The sequence below is a fragment of the Podarcis pityusensis genome (genome assembly GCF_964106645.2).
Source record: "Podarcis pityusensis genome assembly, chromosome: 11".
In the NCBI taxonomy this organism is placed as follows: Eukaryota; Metazoa; Chordata; class Lepidosauria; order Squamata; family Lacertidae; genus Podarcis; species Podarcis pityusensis.
Window position 1 is genome coordinate 1,021,237 of NC_138036.1, and position 20,181 is coordinate 1,041,417.

At 51.0% G+C, this 20,181-nt stretch overlaps 2 protein-coding genes across 6 annotated transcripts in view; both read left to right on the top strand.

Moving 5' to 3' along the window:
* Nucleotides 1–4,746, top strand: part of PIGO (phosphatidylinositol glycan anchor biosynthesis class O) — a 126,266-nt gene extending 121,520 nt beyond the window's left edge. For all 3 annotated transcript variants that reach the window (XM_080973438.1, XM_080973436.1, XM_080973437.1), the window contains exon 11: nt 431–4,746. In XM_080973438.1, the coding sequence (XP_080829564.1) occupies nt 431–560 (130 nt within the window). In that variant the 3' untranslated portion in view covers nt 561–4,746. The remainder of the gene's footprint in view (nt 1–430) is intronic.
* A 1,919-nt stretch (nt 4,747–6,665) lies between these two features.
* FANCG (FA complementation group G) lies at nt 6,666–19,312 on the top strand. 3 transcript variants are annotated; one of them, XM_080973770.1, is made up of 14 exons: nt 6,666–6,821; nt 8,356–8,446; nt 10,229–10,360; nt 10,654–10,847; nt 11,522–11,678; nt 12,405–12,535; nt 13,303–13,449; nt 14,257–14,420; nt 14,984–15,050; nt 15,998–16,350; nt 16,945–16,985; nt 17,398–17,568; nt 17,943–18,066; nt 18,392–19,312. In XM_080973770.1, the coding sequence occupies exons 1-14, from the start codon at nt 6,699–6,701 to the stop codon at nt 18,501–18,503; spliced, it is 2,007 nt and encodes a 668-aa protein (XP_080829896.1). In that variant the 5' UTR covers nt 6,666–6,698; the 3' UTR covers nt 18,504–19,312. The 3 variants fall into 3 exon arrangements, with proteins under 3 accessions (XP_080829896.1, XP_080829897.1, XP_080829898.1); XM_080973771.1 differs by having other exon boundaries at nt 11,522–11,645; XM_080973772.1 differs by lacking the exons at nt 17,943–18,066; nt 18,392–19,312 and having other exon boundaries at nt 16,945–17,100; nt 17,398–17,541.
* Nucleotides 19,313–20,181: the final 869 nt, after the last annotated feature.

A 20,181-nucleotide genomic window follows, 5' to 3' on the forward strand; every position in this document is an offset into this window, starting at 1 on the left:
AACAACATAAGATTCTTCCATTCAATACTATTCAGAAAGAGAAAGCGCTGACCTGGCAGTTAACGGGGGCTGCAGGAATCGAGAGACGCATTGGCCGACTTCAGGGTTTTTCCCACATTGCGATTTTTGCATAGCACATGCACACGTCATGATTCGCAATATATTGCCAGGTCAAAAATTATGAAACCGGTATCATATAAGGACTTCAAAGCGGTTTTGGGCGATATATCGCCTAGCCCTACCACCCAGCACAGAAATGAGTAGTTGACTTGCCCCTGAGTTGCCCCTGTAGTGTCTTCACTAGCTGCCCCCCCCTCCCAGTGTGCCCCTCTTCCCTCAGGGCTTAAAATTGGGGCCTCTCGCATGCAGGGCGCCTCCCGCGGAGCCTTTGCGGTACTTTCCTCACCTGGGGCTTCTGTTCCGCTTCCAGGTTCCTCTTTGAAGCGCTGGGCTTCATGGTGAGCAGCCTCTTCCTCCTGCTGGGCATCAGCCTGGTGATGCGGGTGGACTGCGCCGTCAGCCTGTGGTTCAAGCAGCTCATCCTTGCTCAGTCCAGGTAGCACGAGAGGAGGAAGAAGGACCTTCTGGCAGTGCCCCCCCCCCCGCGCAACCGCAGAGAGAGCCTTGGGGAGATTCTCGCGCTGCCCACAACTCAGTGGGCTGAGCCATCATTCTCTCTGGTCTCCCCCACCTGGGTTTTCCTGTAGGGCTTGGAGCTCCATTTGTCAGTGACGGAGCGGGGCCGGGGGGGGGGGGAGATGAGTCTTCAGCTTGGTGGCGGTTGCCGGGTCTTTTGTTTTGCAGAAAGAGCCTTCCCACGCTCCAAAGAGACGCCCTGATCTCACTTGCCACTCACAGCTTGTGGGTTGCCAGTGAATCACTGGGGAGTGACCCTTTTGTTCTCTGAGTGGGGGGAAGAAAGGCAGAGGGAGCTGCTTTTGTTTCCAAAGAGAACACTTACGGCCGTGTGCAGCTGAGATCCAGATCCGTGGGCATCTCTCTTGCGGGTGACTTCCTTGCTTCTCCTTGGTTCCTTCGAGAGTCTGGAGTCTGAGCAGCTGCACGTGGGGGGGGGGGCGGGACGAGGCTGTGGGCACCTCTTGGGAATGGCAGAAAGGGAAATCCATGCCCAGAGCTGGAGAGGCCAGATTCTGGACCAGGAAAAAGCACCCTCTGAGCTGACTGCCAACGGGTTCTTTGCCAACCAGAGGAAGGTCTTGCTTGGGCTGCTATTTGAGGACTAAATGCCGCTGCTGTTTCTAACTGGTGGCTGGTGGCACCTTCAGGAAGGCTTGATCGGTCTGTGGTTTTTGCTCAAAGCCCTGTCGGTGCAGAAGCGTTTCTTCTCCTTCAAGAACCGAGGCTCCCGCAGGAACAGAACACCCTCCTGCTTGGTTGCAGGCACCTGGGTGGCCCCAGCAGTGGTCAGAAGTTCTTTGGGGGCCCAACGTTTTTGAAGAACCTCAACTTCTTGGTGCTGAAGCCTAAGTCTCATTTCCTCGCTGAGACTTGGTTGTGTTTTGAGTTCCAGATTTCTGAATCTGGCCTTTTGAAGAAGAAAAAATTGGAGTTCCAGTTCTCCACAAGGTGAAATTTGGCATGGCCGCTAGGCAGCCTCTGGCTGCGTCTTCTGGTAGTTTCCTGCGCTGGCTTTGCAACAAGGAAGCTGCTCAGTCCATCCCAGGCAGTGTCGTCTGCTCAGACAGACACGCTTTCCACGGCCTCAGGTAGATCATCCTTCCTCACCACTTCTGCCCGAGTCTGCTACCTGAAGATCCCACACCTACTGCATGCGAAGCATGTGCCTGTCCCACTGAGCCACGGCCTGCCTCCCTGCCCCTGCTTTTATGCCTGCAGTAGTGTTCTGTGTAACTCCGCACCACTTCCGCATGGTGCCAGAAGCCCACCTTCCTGCTTCTCCTCCTCCTTTGGGGACAGACCCCTTGTTCTGGGCCTCATTGGCTGCCCTGGAGCATCGAGCCCAAAGGTCCCTTCCTTGAAGGGAAAGGCCTGGGAAGAGCCATTTCCAGCCATGATTAGCCTGAACCTGCTGTGTGCTCAGGAGGAGGACGCAAGAGAGGCCCTCTTTATCCTTGGCTACATCTCTTCCTCCCTTTGGGCTTGTTAGCAAAGGAGTCATCAAATGAATATGCTCTGACTTTCTGTTTGTTGCTTCAGAATCCATGTTCTGTCAAGGACTTGGCAGGCTGGATTCCTGCTTTGCTGCTTGGTCTCCCTTGAGAAGGTTGTTGGGTCTTGCTTTGGCTAAAACAGAGATCGGTTGCCTTTCAAAGATGTAGGTTGGTGGGGCTGCTTTCAGAGGATCTGCACGGGAAGAGGGGACTTGTGTCCAGAGTCCCATTTTGAGTTTTCTGCAATGCCTTCAAGGAGTCAGCTTTGCATTGAGCATGTGAGGCTGCTCAAGCGGGGACTACTTGGCCTGCTGGACGCTGCTTCTTTGTGATGGATGGATGGTGTAGCAGCAGCCTCAGCCCAGGGAACTCGTCATGTGGAATGGACAGGCGCCTGGAAGCAGCTGAGCAGTTGTACCACTGAACGCTGCAAGATTTGGCCGTGCTAAGACATCCCTGATCTTTGTTTTGCTCTGCCTTACCGTACCTTGGAAAACGGAGGACGCAACTCCCAATGTCAACACCTTCCTCTGATGTCTGTTTTCATTGTCAGTTTTCTTGGCTGCTGCAGGGTATTTGAGCCACAGGAGTGACCCTAATGCTGCTATGCTGCTGTGTTCTTGTGTCATGGAAGATACATTTGTTTTTATGGCAAGCTTACACAGTGCACAGGGAACGACTTCCATGAGGTGGTTGCAAAGGCTTGTGGTTGACATTCTTTATGTTGGGGCTGCTGCAGGCAAACAGGTGGGGCTGGTGGGGGGCCTGACCTTCTCCAGCCCCCTCACACTCTATGCATTCTCTCTGGCTTTTCTTGCCCAGTAAAGCAGTGCTAGTGAGACTTTCAGCCTTGCCTGCCAGTCCAGGTGCGTTTGCTGCTTCTCCCCCTCTACACAGAATTGGTGCCTTAAAAATCTTCATTAGCTGAAGCTTCCCCGAGACCCTGGGATCTGGTCCTGAAAACCTGAGAGGGCCAAGCCAGTACATTTTTCTGTCCCAAACGCGGCACAAGCCAAGAGGTTTCTTCCTGGCATCTCTTGCCGTTTTGCAGATGTTTGGGGCTTAGCTTCAAATTTCACACGACTGCTTCCTTGCAATCCCTGATCAGTCAGTATTCTTAAGTGTCCCCTAAATAGCCCCAGTTTGTCAGTTCTGAGCACTTGCTCTGAAGTTTAGTAACCACCATTTCCATGCAGGGGCAGATCCAGGCTCATTAAACATGATTTGTTGCTCTCGTCAGCATCCTTCTTCATCCATGATTTCACAGCTGTTTGGTTTGAAATTACTCAAAGTTAGCACTGTTGGCTTTTGCTTAAAAAGAACAGAAGTCGTACAAAGAGTTTCAGTGGTTACTCGTTACGACACACTACCTCCAGGATTGGGGCAGTAAATGCCTCTGAATACCACTTGCTGGGGCATCACAATAGGCAAAGGCTCTAGATGGGCTCCCTTTGGCCTGATCTGGCAGCCAGGTTTCCTTACATCACACTGAAAGAGCCAGAATTTCTACAGGTGACAGCCCTCTTCACCTACTGTTAGAGGGAACTGTGAGCTGCAAGCTGGAGGAACCAGCTGATGAGATCTTGACACCCAGTCTCCTAAGGGACAGTTGCTTTTACTATGAAGTATTATGTCAGAAAATCTGGGCTTCAAAATCAGAAGTGCCGCTTTTCAAATGGGAAGGAATTACGTTCAAACATTTGAAACCATCCCTCAGGGCCTGTGTTCTTTCTTGGGCTATAAAAGCAAAAGAGAAATACTTCTGTGTTTTTATATCCTGGATTTTCTGATGTTTGTTTCATAGTATATAGATAATTCTCCCTTAGAGGACCTGGGGGCTTTCTACCTGCAATTCTGCTGCTACATGCCACAGAATCCTTCTCTGTAAAATGCTCTGGTGTATTCTAGTGTTAAAGAAGCACCCACAAATAGCCAGCCCTGTGGGTTTTGCCCTCCCCACAGATATGTACAAATCACACTTAGCAGGTTGCCAGGAGCTTCTGTGGCTCAGACCAGGGGCATCGCTAGTTCTGAGCTGGAGGTGGGCTTATTCCTGCCCATCCTGCACATGGTCACTTTACTTATAGATTCCTAGCAGGTGCCATCCATAATAGAGTTCTCAGATCTGGAAGGGTAGCAGAAGACTGAGAGTAGTGATAAACCCTCCAGTGCCTTTATTTGGCCTGCTCCTGCCTCTGAGGGAGACCAGACCATGGTCTGTAGTCTCTCTCCGCTGGAACCATTATTGCCTTGGGCAAGTGTTTTCACCTTATGTGCCTCTCTATCCTGACGTGCAAAACTGGGTATACCCTGGCCTACCTCTTAGGGTATGTTTTATGGGAAGACCAAGAAAAGGAGTGGCTTTGCATAGAATAACTCTGCAGCTTCTTTTTTGTTTCTGCAATATGAAACCAAAACCCACGAGCAAGTAGTTCTGAGTTGGTCCTTTTATGCTGAATAGTCATCCTGTTAACTTCCTTTGGGGAGGGTCAAATGTAGGTGTTGGAAGTGTTTTTTTTTTTAAGAAAAGGGTTTTCGGTGCACAAGGTTGAAAGGGGAGACGTGTGCCAGAGCTGGCTCTAAAACTGCTGTAAATAAAATGTCTGATCCCAAACGATGGAAAGTTGCCTTTTTGTTGAACTAAACAAAGATCTGTTCCTGGGTGGGGAGGAAGGAAGGAAGGAAGGTTTTGTGTGCATTCTAGTGATGAAAGAGGGGCCGATGAATTGGGGGGGGGGGGGGCTGCAAGTGAGCCTGAGACTAAACCATGTTGGAGGATGGGGTGTGCAGGGGCCAAAGGAAGGAACATGCTGGGGTGGAAAAAGTAGTCAGTTTTATTTGCCCCCCGGAGTCTGCAGCTACTGTCTTATCACTTGTAAGTCAAGGCACCTCTCAAAGTGGGCAGTGCCATCTTCTGCCAGTGTTCCCTTTTGGCAACCAGCTCTGAACCTCGTTGCTCCTGCAGTCCTTACTTTAGGGTGGGTTGCCTGACCAGTCAGTAGCTGGACTCCAGCTCCTACCATCTTCTAATTGTTGCCAATGCTGGATGCTGGGAGCCCCAAAACGGGAAGGCCACGCTTCCCACTCCTGCTGCGGGTGGTGTGTGGTGCTGCAGGTGCTGACCACATCGAGTGGGGTGGATCCCTACCAAACGTAGGCCTGAAATATCTGAAAGATCACCTTCTCTGCAGACACCCTCTTGGGCGTTGAGATAAGCCAAGAGGGCAACCTTGGCAGTTCCACCGTCCTCAGGAGTTCAGGGAGTGGCAGCTTCTAAACTGCAGGATCCCCGCAGAGGTTCATCTTGCACCTTCATTGTATGGTTTCTGTCGCCTGCGGAAGATGTACCACTTTAGTCTGGCCTTGACGCCTGTACATACTGAGATATCTCACCTTATTCTCTTGACTGTAATTGGTTTGATCTGATTTAATTTGTTTCTATATTGCTGTAACCAGCCTTGGGTCTTCATGGTGAAGGTGGGTAAGAAATTATGTTCTTGGTAGGTGTTTAAAACTGTAGGGGCTGGGGAAACTGGATGTGTGGGGTATAAGTAATAACATTATTATAAAAGATGATGATGATAATGATAGGGAAAGCCCTGCTGCCTCAGAACAAAGCAACACGTGGGGAAAGCTCCACTGCTGCTTGCAGATCCTGTTTGTGGGATTCCCATAATGGGCATCTGGTTGGCTGCTGGGAGAAGAGGATTCTAGGCTAAGCAGGCTCCCTTTGGCCCGATTCTGCCTCAGGGTTCTTCCAGTGTTCTCACAGCAGGTGTAGAACTGAGAACATCAGAAAAGCCCTGAAGCTGCATCAGGCCAAAGGGAGCCCACTTAGCCCAGAATCCTGTTCTTAGAGTGGTCCAGCTTCTGTGTGAGGATCTTTCTGTGCTGTTTAATTTGAGCTGGGACTTGTCAACAGGATATTTCTTAGAAAGGTGAGGGAGTTTTGCTTAATGCTGATCTCTCATCATCCTGCGTCTGAGTTTCTGGCTTAGAACCTCTACCTAGAAATCTGCATTTCCCTGCTATTCCTTCAGCACCTGGACTGGTGGCAGCTTTCGGGGGACATTTCTCCCATTCCTGCAAGCTGAGGTGCCAGTGTCCGACTGCTGGGACCCGGGAGGCCAGGGTTCAAATCCTGCCACTTGGCCATGGAGCTCACTGGGTGAACTTGGGCCAGCCACTGCCTCTCAGCCTCACATACCCCACAGGGCAGTTTTGCGGGTTAAAGGGGGAGGTGGGAGAATCATGCGCACCACTTTGAGCTCTTTGGGAGAAAAGGGGGGAATATAAGAAAGATGACACGAGGGCCCCGGAACTGGAGCTGCCGGGGATCGAACCGGTGGCGACTGGGCAGCCGCGCAACGAGACAGCCGGCGGCCTTTGAGACTTCGGATCGTCCCGCTCTTGGAGAGCTTTATGGGCCGTCTCGGGCGCCGTAGCCGTCCCTGCTCAATTTTGCCGCCCGCGATTGAGCGTCACGGCAACCCGTCCGCTCGCCCAATGGGAGCCTCCAGCGCGCTGAGCGCGGCCAATAGAAACAGCGGGGTGGGGCCGGTTTCCATGGCGGCGACGGCGGCGGGGCCTTGCTCCGGGCTTGGCCGGGAGGCCTCCATGGCTGGCGGCGGGAGCTGCTTGGACCTCTGGCGGGGCGAGAACGACGGGCTGGCGCGGCGCTGGCGGACGGTACCTCTTCCCGGCGGCCTCCCTTGAGCGACGCCCGACCAAGGAAAAGCGGCTGCTCAGCTACGGCAGGCGGGGCCTTTCGGGGCCTGGGACTACAATTCCCATCAGGCCCCGCGAGCGCAGCCTCAGCCCTGCACCCTAGACCTCCTAGCCGGGGCTGATGGGAGTTGTAGTCCAAGAACACCTGGATCCCCCCCCCGACGGAGCGAGCCCCTCTCCGCTTCTAGCCACGAGCGGGGCCCCTCCAGGACCTGGGGCCACAAGCCATTTTGGGGGGGACGGCGACAGGGCCCCCCTCAAGCCCGGCGCTTCAATCCCTTCTCCGTGTTTTGATCATAATATTGGCTGTTACTGAAACACCACAGTTGACTGTTGTTATTACTGAAACCCTTTTTTTAAAAAGAAATGTTTACATTTAATTTCTTGTATTATTGTTTTCATTTTTAATACTCTTATTAAATTCCTGCATTGCAGGGGGTTGGACTAGATGACCCTCGGGCCCCTCCCAACTCTACGATTCTATTAATTTTGCATATGGTTTAGAAAACAGTGAAACAAACACCATGGAAGAGAAATTGAGAAATACAGCATTAGCTGATAAAATTGAATATTTTATCTGTAAGGTGCTTCGAGTCCCCGTCAGGAAAAAGGGTGGTGTATATATAACTAAATGAGAATAAGAATAAGCCTCAAAGTGGTTTGTAATCATACAGTTAAAATGTATGAGGAGCAGCCCAATGGCCATTTTTGTAGATTCATGTCAACCTGCATGCAAAGTCCACCCTATTACTCCCACCCCCATTTTAAACTACATTATTTTATGTTACCCAGTTGGAGCATTCCATTAGCAATGACATTCCTATGGAAGTCTGTCGCAGGCGTGAGAACATACGGTGGATAATGAGGTTTGTGGCGGTGATGTTAGGCTGCCTTGCCTGCAAATTAGGCTCTCGGATACAAGCTCTGGCTTTAACCTGATGGAGATACACTTATTAATTAAAGCATTTTTACCCCACGGTTGTGCCAAAAAGACTCTCAGGGTGGAGTAGTATTGGTAATAATAGTAAGACAGCCCTTGGGCTTACAGAAGGAAAGGTGCCTTCCACAGTGTCTCTCTAGTGGTCCTGCTAGTTCTGTGTGAGATCTTACGTCCTACCTCGGCTCTCGAACGCCTTGGGAGTCGAATGTTCTGGCTCCCAAACAATCGAAAACCATAAGTGAGTGTTCCGGTTTTTGAACTTTTTTTGGTAGCCGAATGTCCGGCGTGGCTACTGCTATTGATTATAGCGTGCCTGCGCAATCGGAAACCAATCAGAAGCCGTGCCTTGCTTTCCAAAAGTTTCGGAAGTCGAATGGACTTCCGGAACGGATTCTGTTAGACTTCCGAGGTACGACTGTACTCCCGTACTTTTGATTGTTGTGAGAGCCCCATCTTCTTGTAAAGTGTCTTTGCTCCTGTCCTAGAATCTGTTCATGGCCGTTGTTTCTGACCTCCTCTGGACCTTCAAGCTCCCTCCTCCTCTTTTCTCGGCAGGTGACAAGTTCTCCAGGTCCTGACTGTTCAGTGACGCAAACGGCTCACGAGTGCCAGCTCGCCTTCACTAAGCTGCTGCAGAAGATCCAAGGTAGCAGTTCAGGAAAAAAAAACCTTTATTGGTAGGCTGGAAATTGGGCAGTAGCCAGGCCCCCTCTGTGGCACAAGTGTGGGGCAGCTCATGGTGAAGTTCTGGGCTGACATCTCCCTGATGAAACTGAAGCCAGCAGGGCTTTGGGGCCATATGGGGTTAAGCCTGGCTATTATTATTAATAATAATAATAAATTATTTTATACCCCGCCCTTCCCGGTTTAGGAAACCAGGCTCAGGGCAGCTAACAACAAATTTAAAACACTTAATTGATGATACAAAAAAACCCCAAAAACATAAAATATGGTATAAAACGTAAATAAAATAAAAAATCAAGATCCCACTTGGGCCAGCGAGGAGACCAGGGGAGAACCAGCTCTGGGATCCCAGAGCATGCAATCTTCACAAAAAGGGGAGGGGGAGGGAAGGAAGGGGAACAAAAGATCAGGCCAGGTTCAAATTGAAAGCCAGGTGGAATAGTTGTGTCTTACAGGCCCTACGGAAGGAAGTTAAATCCTGCAGAGCCCTGGTCTCATGGGACAGAACGTTCCATCAGGTTGGAGCCATCACTGAGAAGGCCCTGGCCCTGGTGGAGGATAATCTAACTTCCTTAGGGCCCGGGACCTCTAAACTATGATTATTCATGGACCTTAAGGTCCTCTGCGGGGCAGACCAGGAGAGGCGGTCCTGTAGATACGAGGGTCCTAAGCCACAAAGGTCTTTAAAGGTCAAAACCAGCACCTTAAACCTGACCCTATACTCCACCGGGAGCCAGTGCAGCTGGTAAAGCACTGGGTGAATATTCAATTTATATCCTGCACCTTCCTCTAAAGGACCCCCAGGCAATTCTAAAACAATACAATTAAAACTTCTTAAAAATACAACCCGATGAAAAGCAGTGTTCTATAAAACCATTTAAAAAGCAACCACCTACTCCCAAACCAATGATTTCAGAGTAGCCAGGCATAGAACTTTAAGCCATCAAATGCCAGGGTAAACAGTGATTTTTTTTTTTTTTAGAAATTCTCCCTTTCTCCTAGAAGTTAATTGTGAAGGAGACTGATGACCCTCATGAGTGAGGGCATCCCACAAATAGAGGACCACCACCCAGAAGGCCCTGTCACAGGAAACCCCAGTGGCAGCACCACCAACAGGGCCACCCCAGCTGATTGTAAGGAATCTGGATTTCCTTGCTGCTTTGCTCTCTTCACACGTTTCTGGCTGGTTTTTTTTGCCTTGGAGAGGGTGGTGAACAATCTACCCCTCCACAAGTTAAGCTGAAAAATGGCTAGGATAGCTTTTGTTTCAGTCCGGCTGGATTGGTTCCCCACAGTCTCAGTTTTCAAGAGAGGACCGTCCAGGTGACGGCAACAGGAAAAGTATGATTTGCTTATTTAGTCCTTTATCTCTTGCTTTTCTTCCACCTTGAGAATCAAGGCAGTTCCCAGGTGGTCTCCCGTCCAAACACTGGCCAGGCCCAGGCCTGCTTAGCTTCAGCAAAAAGAGCTGCATCATTTGCTCCAGAGTGGAATGGGCTTCCTGTCTTGTGTGAACAGCTAGACTCTCACTCCCGAACTCTGGCTGGCCATCCTTCCTTAACCTCACTGCTGCCAAGTCTGGAACCTGAAAGCGCCTGCCTGCCCTTCCTGACTTTGGGTGCTCAGATCCTGCAAACCCCTTGGGTGCTGACCCCCAATGACCGTTGACATGGCGCCACCTGGTGAGTTCTTCAGGTGGATGGAAGGGTTCACCTTTGAATTCTCTCTCCCTCTTGTTTTGCAGGGCTTCCAGCTGCACTCCCAGCTCTGCCACTGGAGCTGGCTATCCTCTACAATTCCCTGGTGTTTGATATCTGCCTCTCCAGCAACTCTGGCGAGACACTATTGGGAGCGATAGATCATGGGCTGAGCAGGGGTAAGAGAAATGCCTCCACGTGCTCTCCAAATGATGGGTGGTAGAATCAAAGTCATGAATAAATACATACCTGGATGTTTTTGCTGCTGGCGCTGTTTTTTTGAGGAAGTGGGATGCCGGAGTTGGAGGGGATTCTTCCTCTCCCCCCAGGTTCCAAATCCCCCTGTAACTCTAGAGGGAGCCTGGTCTTTCTCTATGTGCAAAGACTCCTGCGATGCAGCGCTTCTCTCCCCAACCCCACCTTTGACTGAAAGTTATATCCACGCAGGTTTTCCTCTGTCTGTCTCTGCTAGTTCTAGAGGTGTGTGCAGTGTCTGGCCGAGGACTTGGCTCAGAGGGCCGCTGGCAGAGGGTGCTCCAGGAGGATACCCTTCAAGAACTGCAGGCCCCTCTGCATCGACTGGCTGCCCTGCAGGGGGTGCTGTGGCTTGCAGCAAATCGCCTTGCAACCGCGGAAGGCCTCTTTCAGCTTCTGAATGGCGCCAAGGTAGCTAACAGCAGCCTGGAGCTGCATAGCATCTGTATTGAGGCATTGCTTGCCCTTCCCTCCTAAGTGAACGCTTTCCCCACCCTTTGCAAATGGGATGGCAGCTTGCGGTGCTGCAGCAGGCCGTTGGGCCTCTCACCAAGCCCTACATGACCATCCAACTTGAATTGTGGGACTGCAAGGAGCTCTGATGAAAGACCTGGCATGCACTGACTGTTCATTGGCCCTGGTTGAATCACACACCAGTAACCAGCCTAAGGGGCCATGGGCTAGGAAAAGGAACAGCAAAAGAACAGGTGGGCTTCTGCAGTTCTGCCTGGTAAGCCCAGTTTCCTGGTAAGCCCAGTTGAAGCAGGCATTCCCCTCTGCCTCCAGCCTCTCCTCTGGCTCTCCCTGCTGCCAGCCTGGCTGGCATGTAGAGAATGGCACCACGTCCAGTCCTGGAGGCAGGATGCCTCTGCGGACCAGTTAGAGGGGAGCACAGATGGGGAGAGTCCTGCTTTGGGGCTTTCCAGAAGAGTCATCCGGTTGGCCATGGCAGTCACAGGATGCTGGACCAAGGGTGCCCCCTTTGGGTCTGATCCAGCAGACTTTCTCTTCCGTTCTTCCAAGAAATTCGCATGTGTTTGAAGTGCTGCAGGACTCTTGACCGTGAACCGTTATTCCTTTTTCAGAGCCTGAGGCCTTCTCCTTGCCATGGCCATCAGAACAAGTTCCTTTCCCTGCTCCAGATGTGGCAGCCACCTGACATGGCAGAGTCTGACCCCCTCCTTGTGCAGAGTGTCCAAGAGTTGAAAGGCATCCTGTGGACTTCGGCTGCCTTTCTGCAAGGTGGCGCTGTGATTTCCCACTCTCCGCATGCCTGCTGCTTCTGTACACCTCCCTTTTGACCCGCACCTTGGCAGCTACTGTTGTTTCTGCCAGGAAACCACTAGCTAGGGAGGCAAAATCAGTCCATCTGCAGGGTACTTAAGTCAGGGATTGAGTGTGCCAAGGCAGATTAAATGCTTTCCTCTGAGAAAGAGGAGGAGGAGGAGGAGGATGTGGTTTTGGGTTATAACAAAGCTATAGCACTCCCAGTTGCTCTTCTGGCTCGGAAGTTCGATAGACTTGTTTTAATTGCTTTCCACTCTGTCTCAGGAGCAAAGTCTGGATAATAGAATTGTATAATGGGGGGTGGGTCTTTTAGGCAGTCTAGATCAACCCCTTTCTCAGAGGGGGGAAACCAGAGATCTAGAGCACCCCTCCCCACCAACAGATGGCTTTTCAGCCTCCTGTGAGGGAGAGCCCAGCACCCTCCAAGATAACTGATTCTGTTGTTTAAATGTTCTTCCTGTTGAGCTTCTGCAAATGTTCAGTAACTGTAATAGCAACTTTAAGTCATATTTTTGAAAACCCTACAGCACAAAATACTTCTCTGTGTAACCCTAGTTATCACATACAAGTCCAAACAAAAGATGGGGGACCACGCTCTATTCTGCTTTGGTCATGCAGCTCCTGGAGTTCTGTGTCAAATTCTACTCAGTAGGTGGGAACAGGTTTTCCTCTCTGTTCCAGGAGTTCAGGAACTGGAAGCCGGTGATCTCCCTGCCGCTGTTGCCCTTCTCCAAACAGCTGCTACGGGACTCTGTTCTAGGCGACGCCTTGCCCAGATCTTCACCTTAATGGGATGCTGCAACATGAAAATGGTATGGGTGCATCGAGGGGGGAGAGGGTAACAGGGTGGCAGGGTGGCACAGCTTGGGAAAGTGTTGCTATTAGGGCAAAACTGTGTCAATATGCCCCTGAAGTGTGGGGCCTCCAGCGGTTCTGAGAGCTGCAGCAGAAAGTGCCATGTTGGTCTAAGTTCTCTTTCCCCCTTGCCAGGGGCTGCTCTGCCTTGCCACTCCCCTATTGGGACTTCTTTTAAGTACTGCTAATATCAGAGAGCCAGGAATTTGGCTTATTAAGCAGGAAAGGCCTAAAATTATGCATTTATTACATGCATTTGTCACTAACTACAAAAACATCTCAGAGCAACTCATAGTGATAAAAAGCATACATGGTAGAACATTTAAAATTCTTCACATTAAAAATAATAATTAAAAATTCCAAACTAAAGGGCAATACTTCAAAAGAGCCAGGTGGGTAGAATTTATCACACTGCAGTATTCTTAGATAATACACATGCATTGCAAATGTTTTCTTGCCAAGCAGTAACAGTGTTAAAGTACTGAGAAATATTTTAGTGAAATATCCTTTAATAAAAAATGTTAAACATTGTATTTAGTAAATTAGGGTTACTAATACCGCTCTTGAAGTGGTGTGCAATGAGATAAACCGTGATGAAATACAGTAGGTACAAACGCTAAAAGCGATAAAAGTATTTCTACGATTATACATTTGCGGGGGCGGGCTTACACCTCAACCTTTGGATCTTGGCACTTTGTATTGCATCTGCTCCTCTGTGTTCCAGGACAAGCCACAGGTGGCAATTCAGTACCTGAAACGAGCCCTGCAGGTGGATTTCACGTTCCTCCCTGCCCTGTACCAAGCATCCCTGTTGTACCACCAACTGGGGCTTCGGGAGGCTGAGCTGGAGGTCCTGGTGCTGCTGTATCAGGTGTGTCTAAGGTTTTCCTATCCCTGCCTGATGATGCCAAGGGGGTGCATTGACGCTGCAGCTGCTCTGCCTGAGAAGAACTGGCTGCGCTTCTGGCTTGGTCCCCTCCCTACTTGACAGCTGAGGGAGCCAACTGGCCAGGAGGTGGCTATAGATACCTGCCTGCCCTTGGTCCAGGCAGACCAGCCATTTTCCTTGGACTCCCTCCCTCCCTCCCTCCCTCCCTTCCTTCCTTCCTTCCTTCCTTCTCAAGGTCCAATATCCCCTCATGAAGAAGGGCAGGAGGAGTTAGCCAATGCAGATCTCTCCTTGGATGCACTATTCCACTCTGTTTGATGCCCAACAGTGTTGAATCACCCAGGGGTGGAGGAAGGGGGAGCGGTGGGGGTGCTTCGCCCCGGGTGTCATCACTGAAGGGGGTGACATTCGGCACACCGCCCGCCCGTGACTCCCAAGCCTACCCCGAGCCATCGTGCGAAGGGGCGGAGCTGCGCCGCCTTGCCAGCGGCCTTCCCCCTTCGTTTTGACAGCTCAGGGGAGGCTTGGGAGTCGTGGGTGGCGTTGCACTGTTGCCCCCCACTCCCAGGCTCCCCCCCCCAGGAAGCAGGTCGTCATGGGCGGCTCGCTCCACCCCCCATGGGTGTCTTGCCCCGAGATGCTCACCGCGATGCCCCTCTGGGACGCTTGGCCCGTCCCCATGGCCCTGCCCCCGGGTGCACAGCATGTGTGCCGCTCCAGGTGCCGGAGCAGCTAGCTCTGCCTCTGACGTCACCAATGTTCCCGTTTCCTCCGCTCTCCCTGCCTCAGGCTCTGGATGGTCCTGCACGGGTAACAGCAGAGCTTGCCAGTCCATGTTTCCTCATCCAAATGGAGCTGCTCACCTGCGCATCACAACTGAGCAGCTTCTTTGTCAAGAACTGTCCGTCAGATGTGAAATATTTGCTGGCACAAAGGAACCTCCAGGCAGGGAGGTGAGTGCCCCCCCCCTTCCTGTTACATAAGTCTCCCTGGTTGCTCACTTGAGGTGGGGAGGGAATTGTTGGCTTCAGTTTTCTCTAGGGAGAACTTTCCTTAGGCATCTCAAATTACTAACAGGAGACTCCTGCTGGAAGGAAATTGCTCATCAGCTCATGAGCTCACTTTGAATGAGGGCAGGGAGCTGTCTTTAGGAGGCCCATGGGATGTCCTTGTAGGTCCTTGCAGCTCCTGTTGTTTATTTTCATTTATTTATCAGATTCCTTATCCACCATTAGGGCCCAGGGAAGGTTAAAACCATACAGTATTCAATTATAAAAACAGATGAAACAATCACAATGATAAAAACAAGTAAAACCATTCCAGAACAGTATAAATACAGCAAAAAAACAACCCCAAAGAAAAAGAAAAACACCTTAACTGCCAGATGCCAAGCTAAAGAGGGGGAGAGGGTATTTCAGATATTGGGGGGGGGGGGCTATGTCATTTAAGGCTTTAAATACTAATATGAGCACCCTGGATTAGGTGTGGAAGCAAACTGTTTTCTTTTCTCCTGCAGGGTGAGTGAGGCAGTGGAGCACTACCTGGACCTCTTGGCTCTGTTCCAGGAAGGGCCTCTTCACCAGGTTGGCACCTTGCAGCTATTTAATCTTCATGCCATCTGCTGGTTTTTGTTTGAAGGAATGTGCAAGCCTCCCACTCTCAACAATAGCAGAGAATGGGCTAACAATAAATCAAATAACAAATGTTGCAAGTAGCATGGAAGTCCACTTAAACAGCTCCATAAAGAAGCACGATAAATGCAATCATCCCCCGAATTCTGGCATAAATGTGTGGGGTTTATGCAGCTACCAGTTTAAATAGTTCTCCAACTGGAGCTTGACAGACTGTTTTACATTTGCTTTTTGAATTGTGCTTCCTAATCTGCAAGGGCTTGGTAATGCTCCTTGCTCTTCCAATGTGTTGCATGTGTGCAGTCGTCGAGAGGAAGATTTCAGTTGCTGGGGCAGAGGGTGGGGGTGAGGGTATTCCGTCTTCTGAAGGTCAGCAGCAGCATCTTGAACAGTCTCTCGAAGATAACAGGAAGCCAGTGCCAGAGGCATCCCAGGGAGATGAGTGCAATGTTTTGCAGTCTTCAAGGGCACACGGAGGTCATGGTGGCCAATCAGCCTTGAAGCCTTCTCCTTGTGTGCAAATGACTTTGAAGACTTAATCTTGTGTCCTTTCACAGTAACCCTCTGGGTATGTCAGTGCTGACTTGCCCAAATACACCCAGTGACCCCAGCATCTTTCTGGGGCAGCCATAGCCAAGGAGGACCCTTGTCAGCAATGATAAAGAAGTGAGGGATTCAGCGCCCCCCCCCTCCCCAGTATTTCTCATGTATCAGTTGCTATCCTGGCTTCCATGTTGGCTTCAGCAGCCGATGGTGGCCTGAGACATTTGCACCCGAGCCTGCCCAATTTCTCTAGCACTCTTGGCTCTCAAGGAGTGTTTGCTCTTCTGTGTGTGTCGTGTTCCTTGTTGTGGACCCAGCACCTTCTGATCCTTGGGTGGGGCCCTCCTCCTCTGCAGGTGTCTCTGTGTGGTGAGCTGGCCTTGCCCAGGATCCCCGAGGTCTTCTTAGAGGCCGCCTCTGCCCTGGAAGAGCTCGCCAGGCATCGAGATGCCATTGCAGTGTGCGAAGAGGTGGCAACCCGAATGAATGGACTGATCCCCGAGAGGCTGTCAATTGAGCTGGACTTGTGGGCTGCAGAGGACCTCCCGGGGCCTGCTGGGTCCTCGCTGACAAATTCTGCTGGCAACCTCATGAAGCGGAAGCGGGAGAGCCTGCTCTGTGTCCTTTGGCGAGCAGCTGCATATTTGATCCAGGGCTTGGCATGGGCTGGGCTAGAAGAAGCCAAGGAAGCCATAAGCCACTTGAGCAGGTAATCGGGCTCCCGGTTTGTGATGCAGGGAAGATGGTTCTGAGAGCCTCATCCTGTCCGTCCCTTAATTGGATGCTAGGAGAGCATTCTCTTGCAGCCGTTCGAAGGGAACTGGCCTTGTGAGACAGGATGGCGCATTAGATGCAGCCCTCATCCTGTTGTCCAGGTACTTGCCCTGGATATTCATGGATGTGTCCCATTAAGGAAGGCTGTGTCTACCTTGGTACTTAAAACATCCGTGTTCTGCCCCAGAACCCCTGATCCCGCAGCTCAAAGGAACAACTGCACGCCTCCTTGTTTGGTTCTGCTTGCCATAGAGTCTGCTGAGGAGCTGCAAAGCGTGTTGAAAGTCCTGCTTCCACCCCTGAGCTTCTCTTTGCAGCCTTGAAATGAGAAGCTGGCCCCAGGGTCCGGTTTCTATGCTTGTGTGGTCTGGTTGCATGCAGGCCGAAACCCGCCAGCATGCCCATAAGTGCTTGTTCCCCGTTCTGTCAGGAAAACTGAGTAGATACCTGAATAGCCCCTCAAATTCTCTTGACTCTGGCTTTCATCTGAGAGCCCTAAGATGATTGTGCTTTGCTCCTTCCCCAACAGGTGTCTTAATGATCTTCTGAGAGTCCATTTTGTGACCACAGGTATGGATCGGGATGCTTACCACCAGTTTCTGTCTGCCTTCCTCTTGGCTGGAGTGATTTCTGGAGCTGGGGAAAGCCCTTTTGTAGGGCTAGAGCTAACCTACTGCTGCCCAAGGTGGGAATGGTTTAGGAGAGTCCTCACCTCTCGTTTAATCATGCCATGAGTCCAGACTGGTCCTTTTGTGACATCACAAGTTGAAGTCCAGCCACTTGGCACGAGAGGTTTCTGCTTCCATTTCCTTTCTCTTGACCCCCCACCCCCCACTGCATGTGGGAGCAAGAGTAGACTCTGCAGAAAGGGCAGCGGGCAGGGAGAGAACAGAGCCAGAGAATTGGCTTTGTTTCTGTTGACCTCTCTGGCTCATGGCTGGGAGAGCAAAACCCAAGGGCAACGGTCTTCTTTCTCTATCAGGCAGCAATAGCAGCACTGGAAAGGAGGCAGAGCAGATGGGGCTGTCGGAAGCAAAGGTGCTTCCCCAAATCAGGCAGCTGGCCCTGACTGGACGAGGGATCCAATTCCTGCATCTGGGGCGGAATAAAGAAGCTTTGGCGGATTTCCAGCACAGCTTGCTTGTCTGTCCAGGTACCTACAGCCAGGAATCCTTTACCTATGGGAGGGGCCTGGCCTCCAGTCAGTCCAGTGGTTAAAGGAGTGGGTGGGGAGGATCGAGTAATTTTCATAGCATGCAAAATAAATTATGCAGAGTAAGTATTTAGATGTATGCTTAGGTAACTTCTGTAAAGTAGGAGACAGAATTTGGAGCTCTTTGGGGCAGACTAAATGCAGGCCCTTTTTGCCCCTGGTGGAGGGGAGGGCGTGGAGCAAGGTGGTGGGCGACAAGGGTCCACTCAGCAAGATCCAGTGTGGGGAGGGCAAGGGCATGTTGGGATTTCTCCTGGGGTTCCCAGCAGCCCTGAGGCCAGTTCTGGTCATGCCGCTTCCTTTGTGCTTTACAGACAGGCCCTCTGCTAACTTGTACCTTACGCACACCCTCTGGAAGCTGGACCGAAGGCAGGAGGCAGCTGCCCACTGGCAGAAGCACCACGTGAACGCTGCAGGCTTGGAGGAAGAGGCGGAAAGGTGTGTGCATTCTGCTGAATCCTGTCCCTGCCCCCTGAACAGAAGATGAGGAAGCGCAGTATTGGACGTGGGAGGAGGCCATCCGAGTTCCCACTCTGCTCCTGCGACTTTCCACCCATACATACACCTGACCAATGATGCTCAGGCTGCAGGGAGGGCCTTGGTCTCTTGGCTGCTTGCAACACTTTGGGCGTCTCTTCCCTCTTGCCCTCGCCACTGGTCACCATAGACCATGCTCTCCTCCTACCCTCGGTCATCGTAACCTGCCCATCTCTGCTTTAGCAGCCACTGACACCGATTTCTCCCCTCCCTCCTTCTGTTTCAGATCCTTCCCGATATACTTGCGGCCATGCATGAGGCAGACGAAGTTTCCTCACACAGAATCCCTCGCCAAGAATGTGGGAAGCTTCCTTGCGGGGAGCAGCCAGGGACCCTAGAGGAGCTGCTGCTGCTGCTGCTGCTCCTGCCTCTCCTCTCCTCTGCCCTTGCCAGGCCCTTCTTCCAGACAGCTTCCTCAGCGGATTTTCCAGGGCTCCACTTTGCCTTTGGGAAGGGGAATGTTTCAGTTGCAGTCACCAAAGACAAGTGATGACGGTGACCCTCGTCCTAGTGGAAAGGATGTGGGGTTTTTGCAGAAGCTCCACATGTCTTTGCTCCTGTATGATTCAGTTATTTTTGAGATTATGTCCTTAGTGGAAGGAGGAAGCAAGCAAAGAGGGGTGACTCTGGTCCAGGTATTTGTAAAACGAAGCCCCACAGTATTGTGAAAATCTTCAGGTGCTCATTGCTGCAGATTTGGGAGGAAGGGGTGGGGAGGGGGCGCTTTCTTAACTGGCAACAAAACAATCCATTCCTGAGGTAGAAGCAAGCCTAGCTCTGTCCTCTTGTTGCCTCTTCCTTTGTGCTTATCCTTTATGCCCAGGGCTCCATCAGTCATGTTGCTTGGCATTTACGAGAGAGAGAATTGCAAACATAGCACCATGTGGTAACAGCACACAGATGGGTTTGTGGTGTCTCCATTTTGGTCTGTGGGCACAATTGTCGGCTTTCCTGTTCATCTGATTCCGGGTAGCTTCTCTTTCCAAGCTGTACTGGGGCGGCCCAAAAGATGTTGGGTGACACAGAGGTTTGCTCCCGCCCCCCCAGCTCCCCTTTTGAAAGATGTGTTGTATAAGCTATTTTCTTCCATTTGCCTGATCATCATACAGGGTACTTAAGAATTTATAAAGCCTGTATTTCTTTTTAATGACTCATCTCTTTATTATCAAAATGTCTCTTGTGAAATCTTTAGTTCTAAATTATTTGAAGAGAGCCGTGGAGGGGATGAAGTCTGAAGCAATGCCTGCTGTGAGTGGTATTCAGCAAAGTAGTACTCTGAGTAAATGGACCCAATTTAAGTCTTTTTCGTTAATCTCAATGAGTCTATTTTTGAGTAAAATTTAGTTGAATACTATCCTGTGTTTTTCATCTAATGAGGGACTAGTGTGGCCCTAGGAGTCCTGGAAAGATAGCTGTTGGGTCAGTCTGTGGGAGTCATAAAGCCACGGTAAAGGCTTGTAATATTGCAGGGTGCCCCCTGACCTCGGCTGACCAGCACTCTGAGCTTTACAATGTATTGGAATGTATTGGAGCTGTGTTTCCTCTGGGCAGTGATTGACCTTATACGGTGAAGGGGGCAATAAAAGCCTTGACCGGATGAGGTAACGTGAGACACTGGCAAACAGCCATGCGGCTGGAGAGAGACAAAGGAATAAAGAAGTTTGCAGGAGGAGGAGAGGGAAGTTCGAGAGGAGCTGCTCCTACCATCATGAAAATATTGCTGGCTCTCTGTGTCATAATTTTATGCTAAACTTCGCCATTTGTACGGCTGGCTCCGACATCAGTCGAACTGAAAGTATCAACTCTCCCTCTCATGAATAGTGACTATCTACCTGGTAACACGGGTGGTGCTGTGGGTTAAACCACTCAGCCTTGGGCTTGCCGATCAGAAGGTTGGTGGTTCGAGAGACTTCCGGGTTGGCGCGTCTGTCTAATGGCGGATTCCCTCCGAGCTCCGGAGGGAATCGGCTCAGCAGGGGATCGGGTCTTACCGTGCCGGCGACACGGGGACCCTCA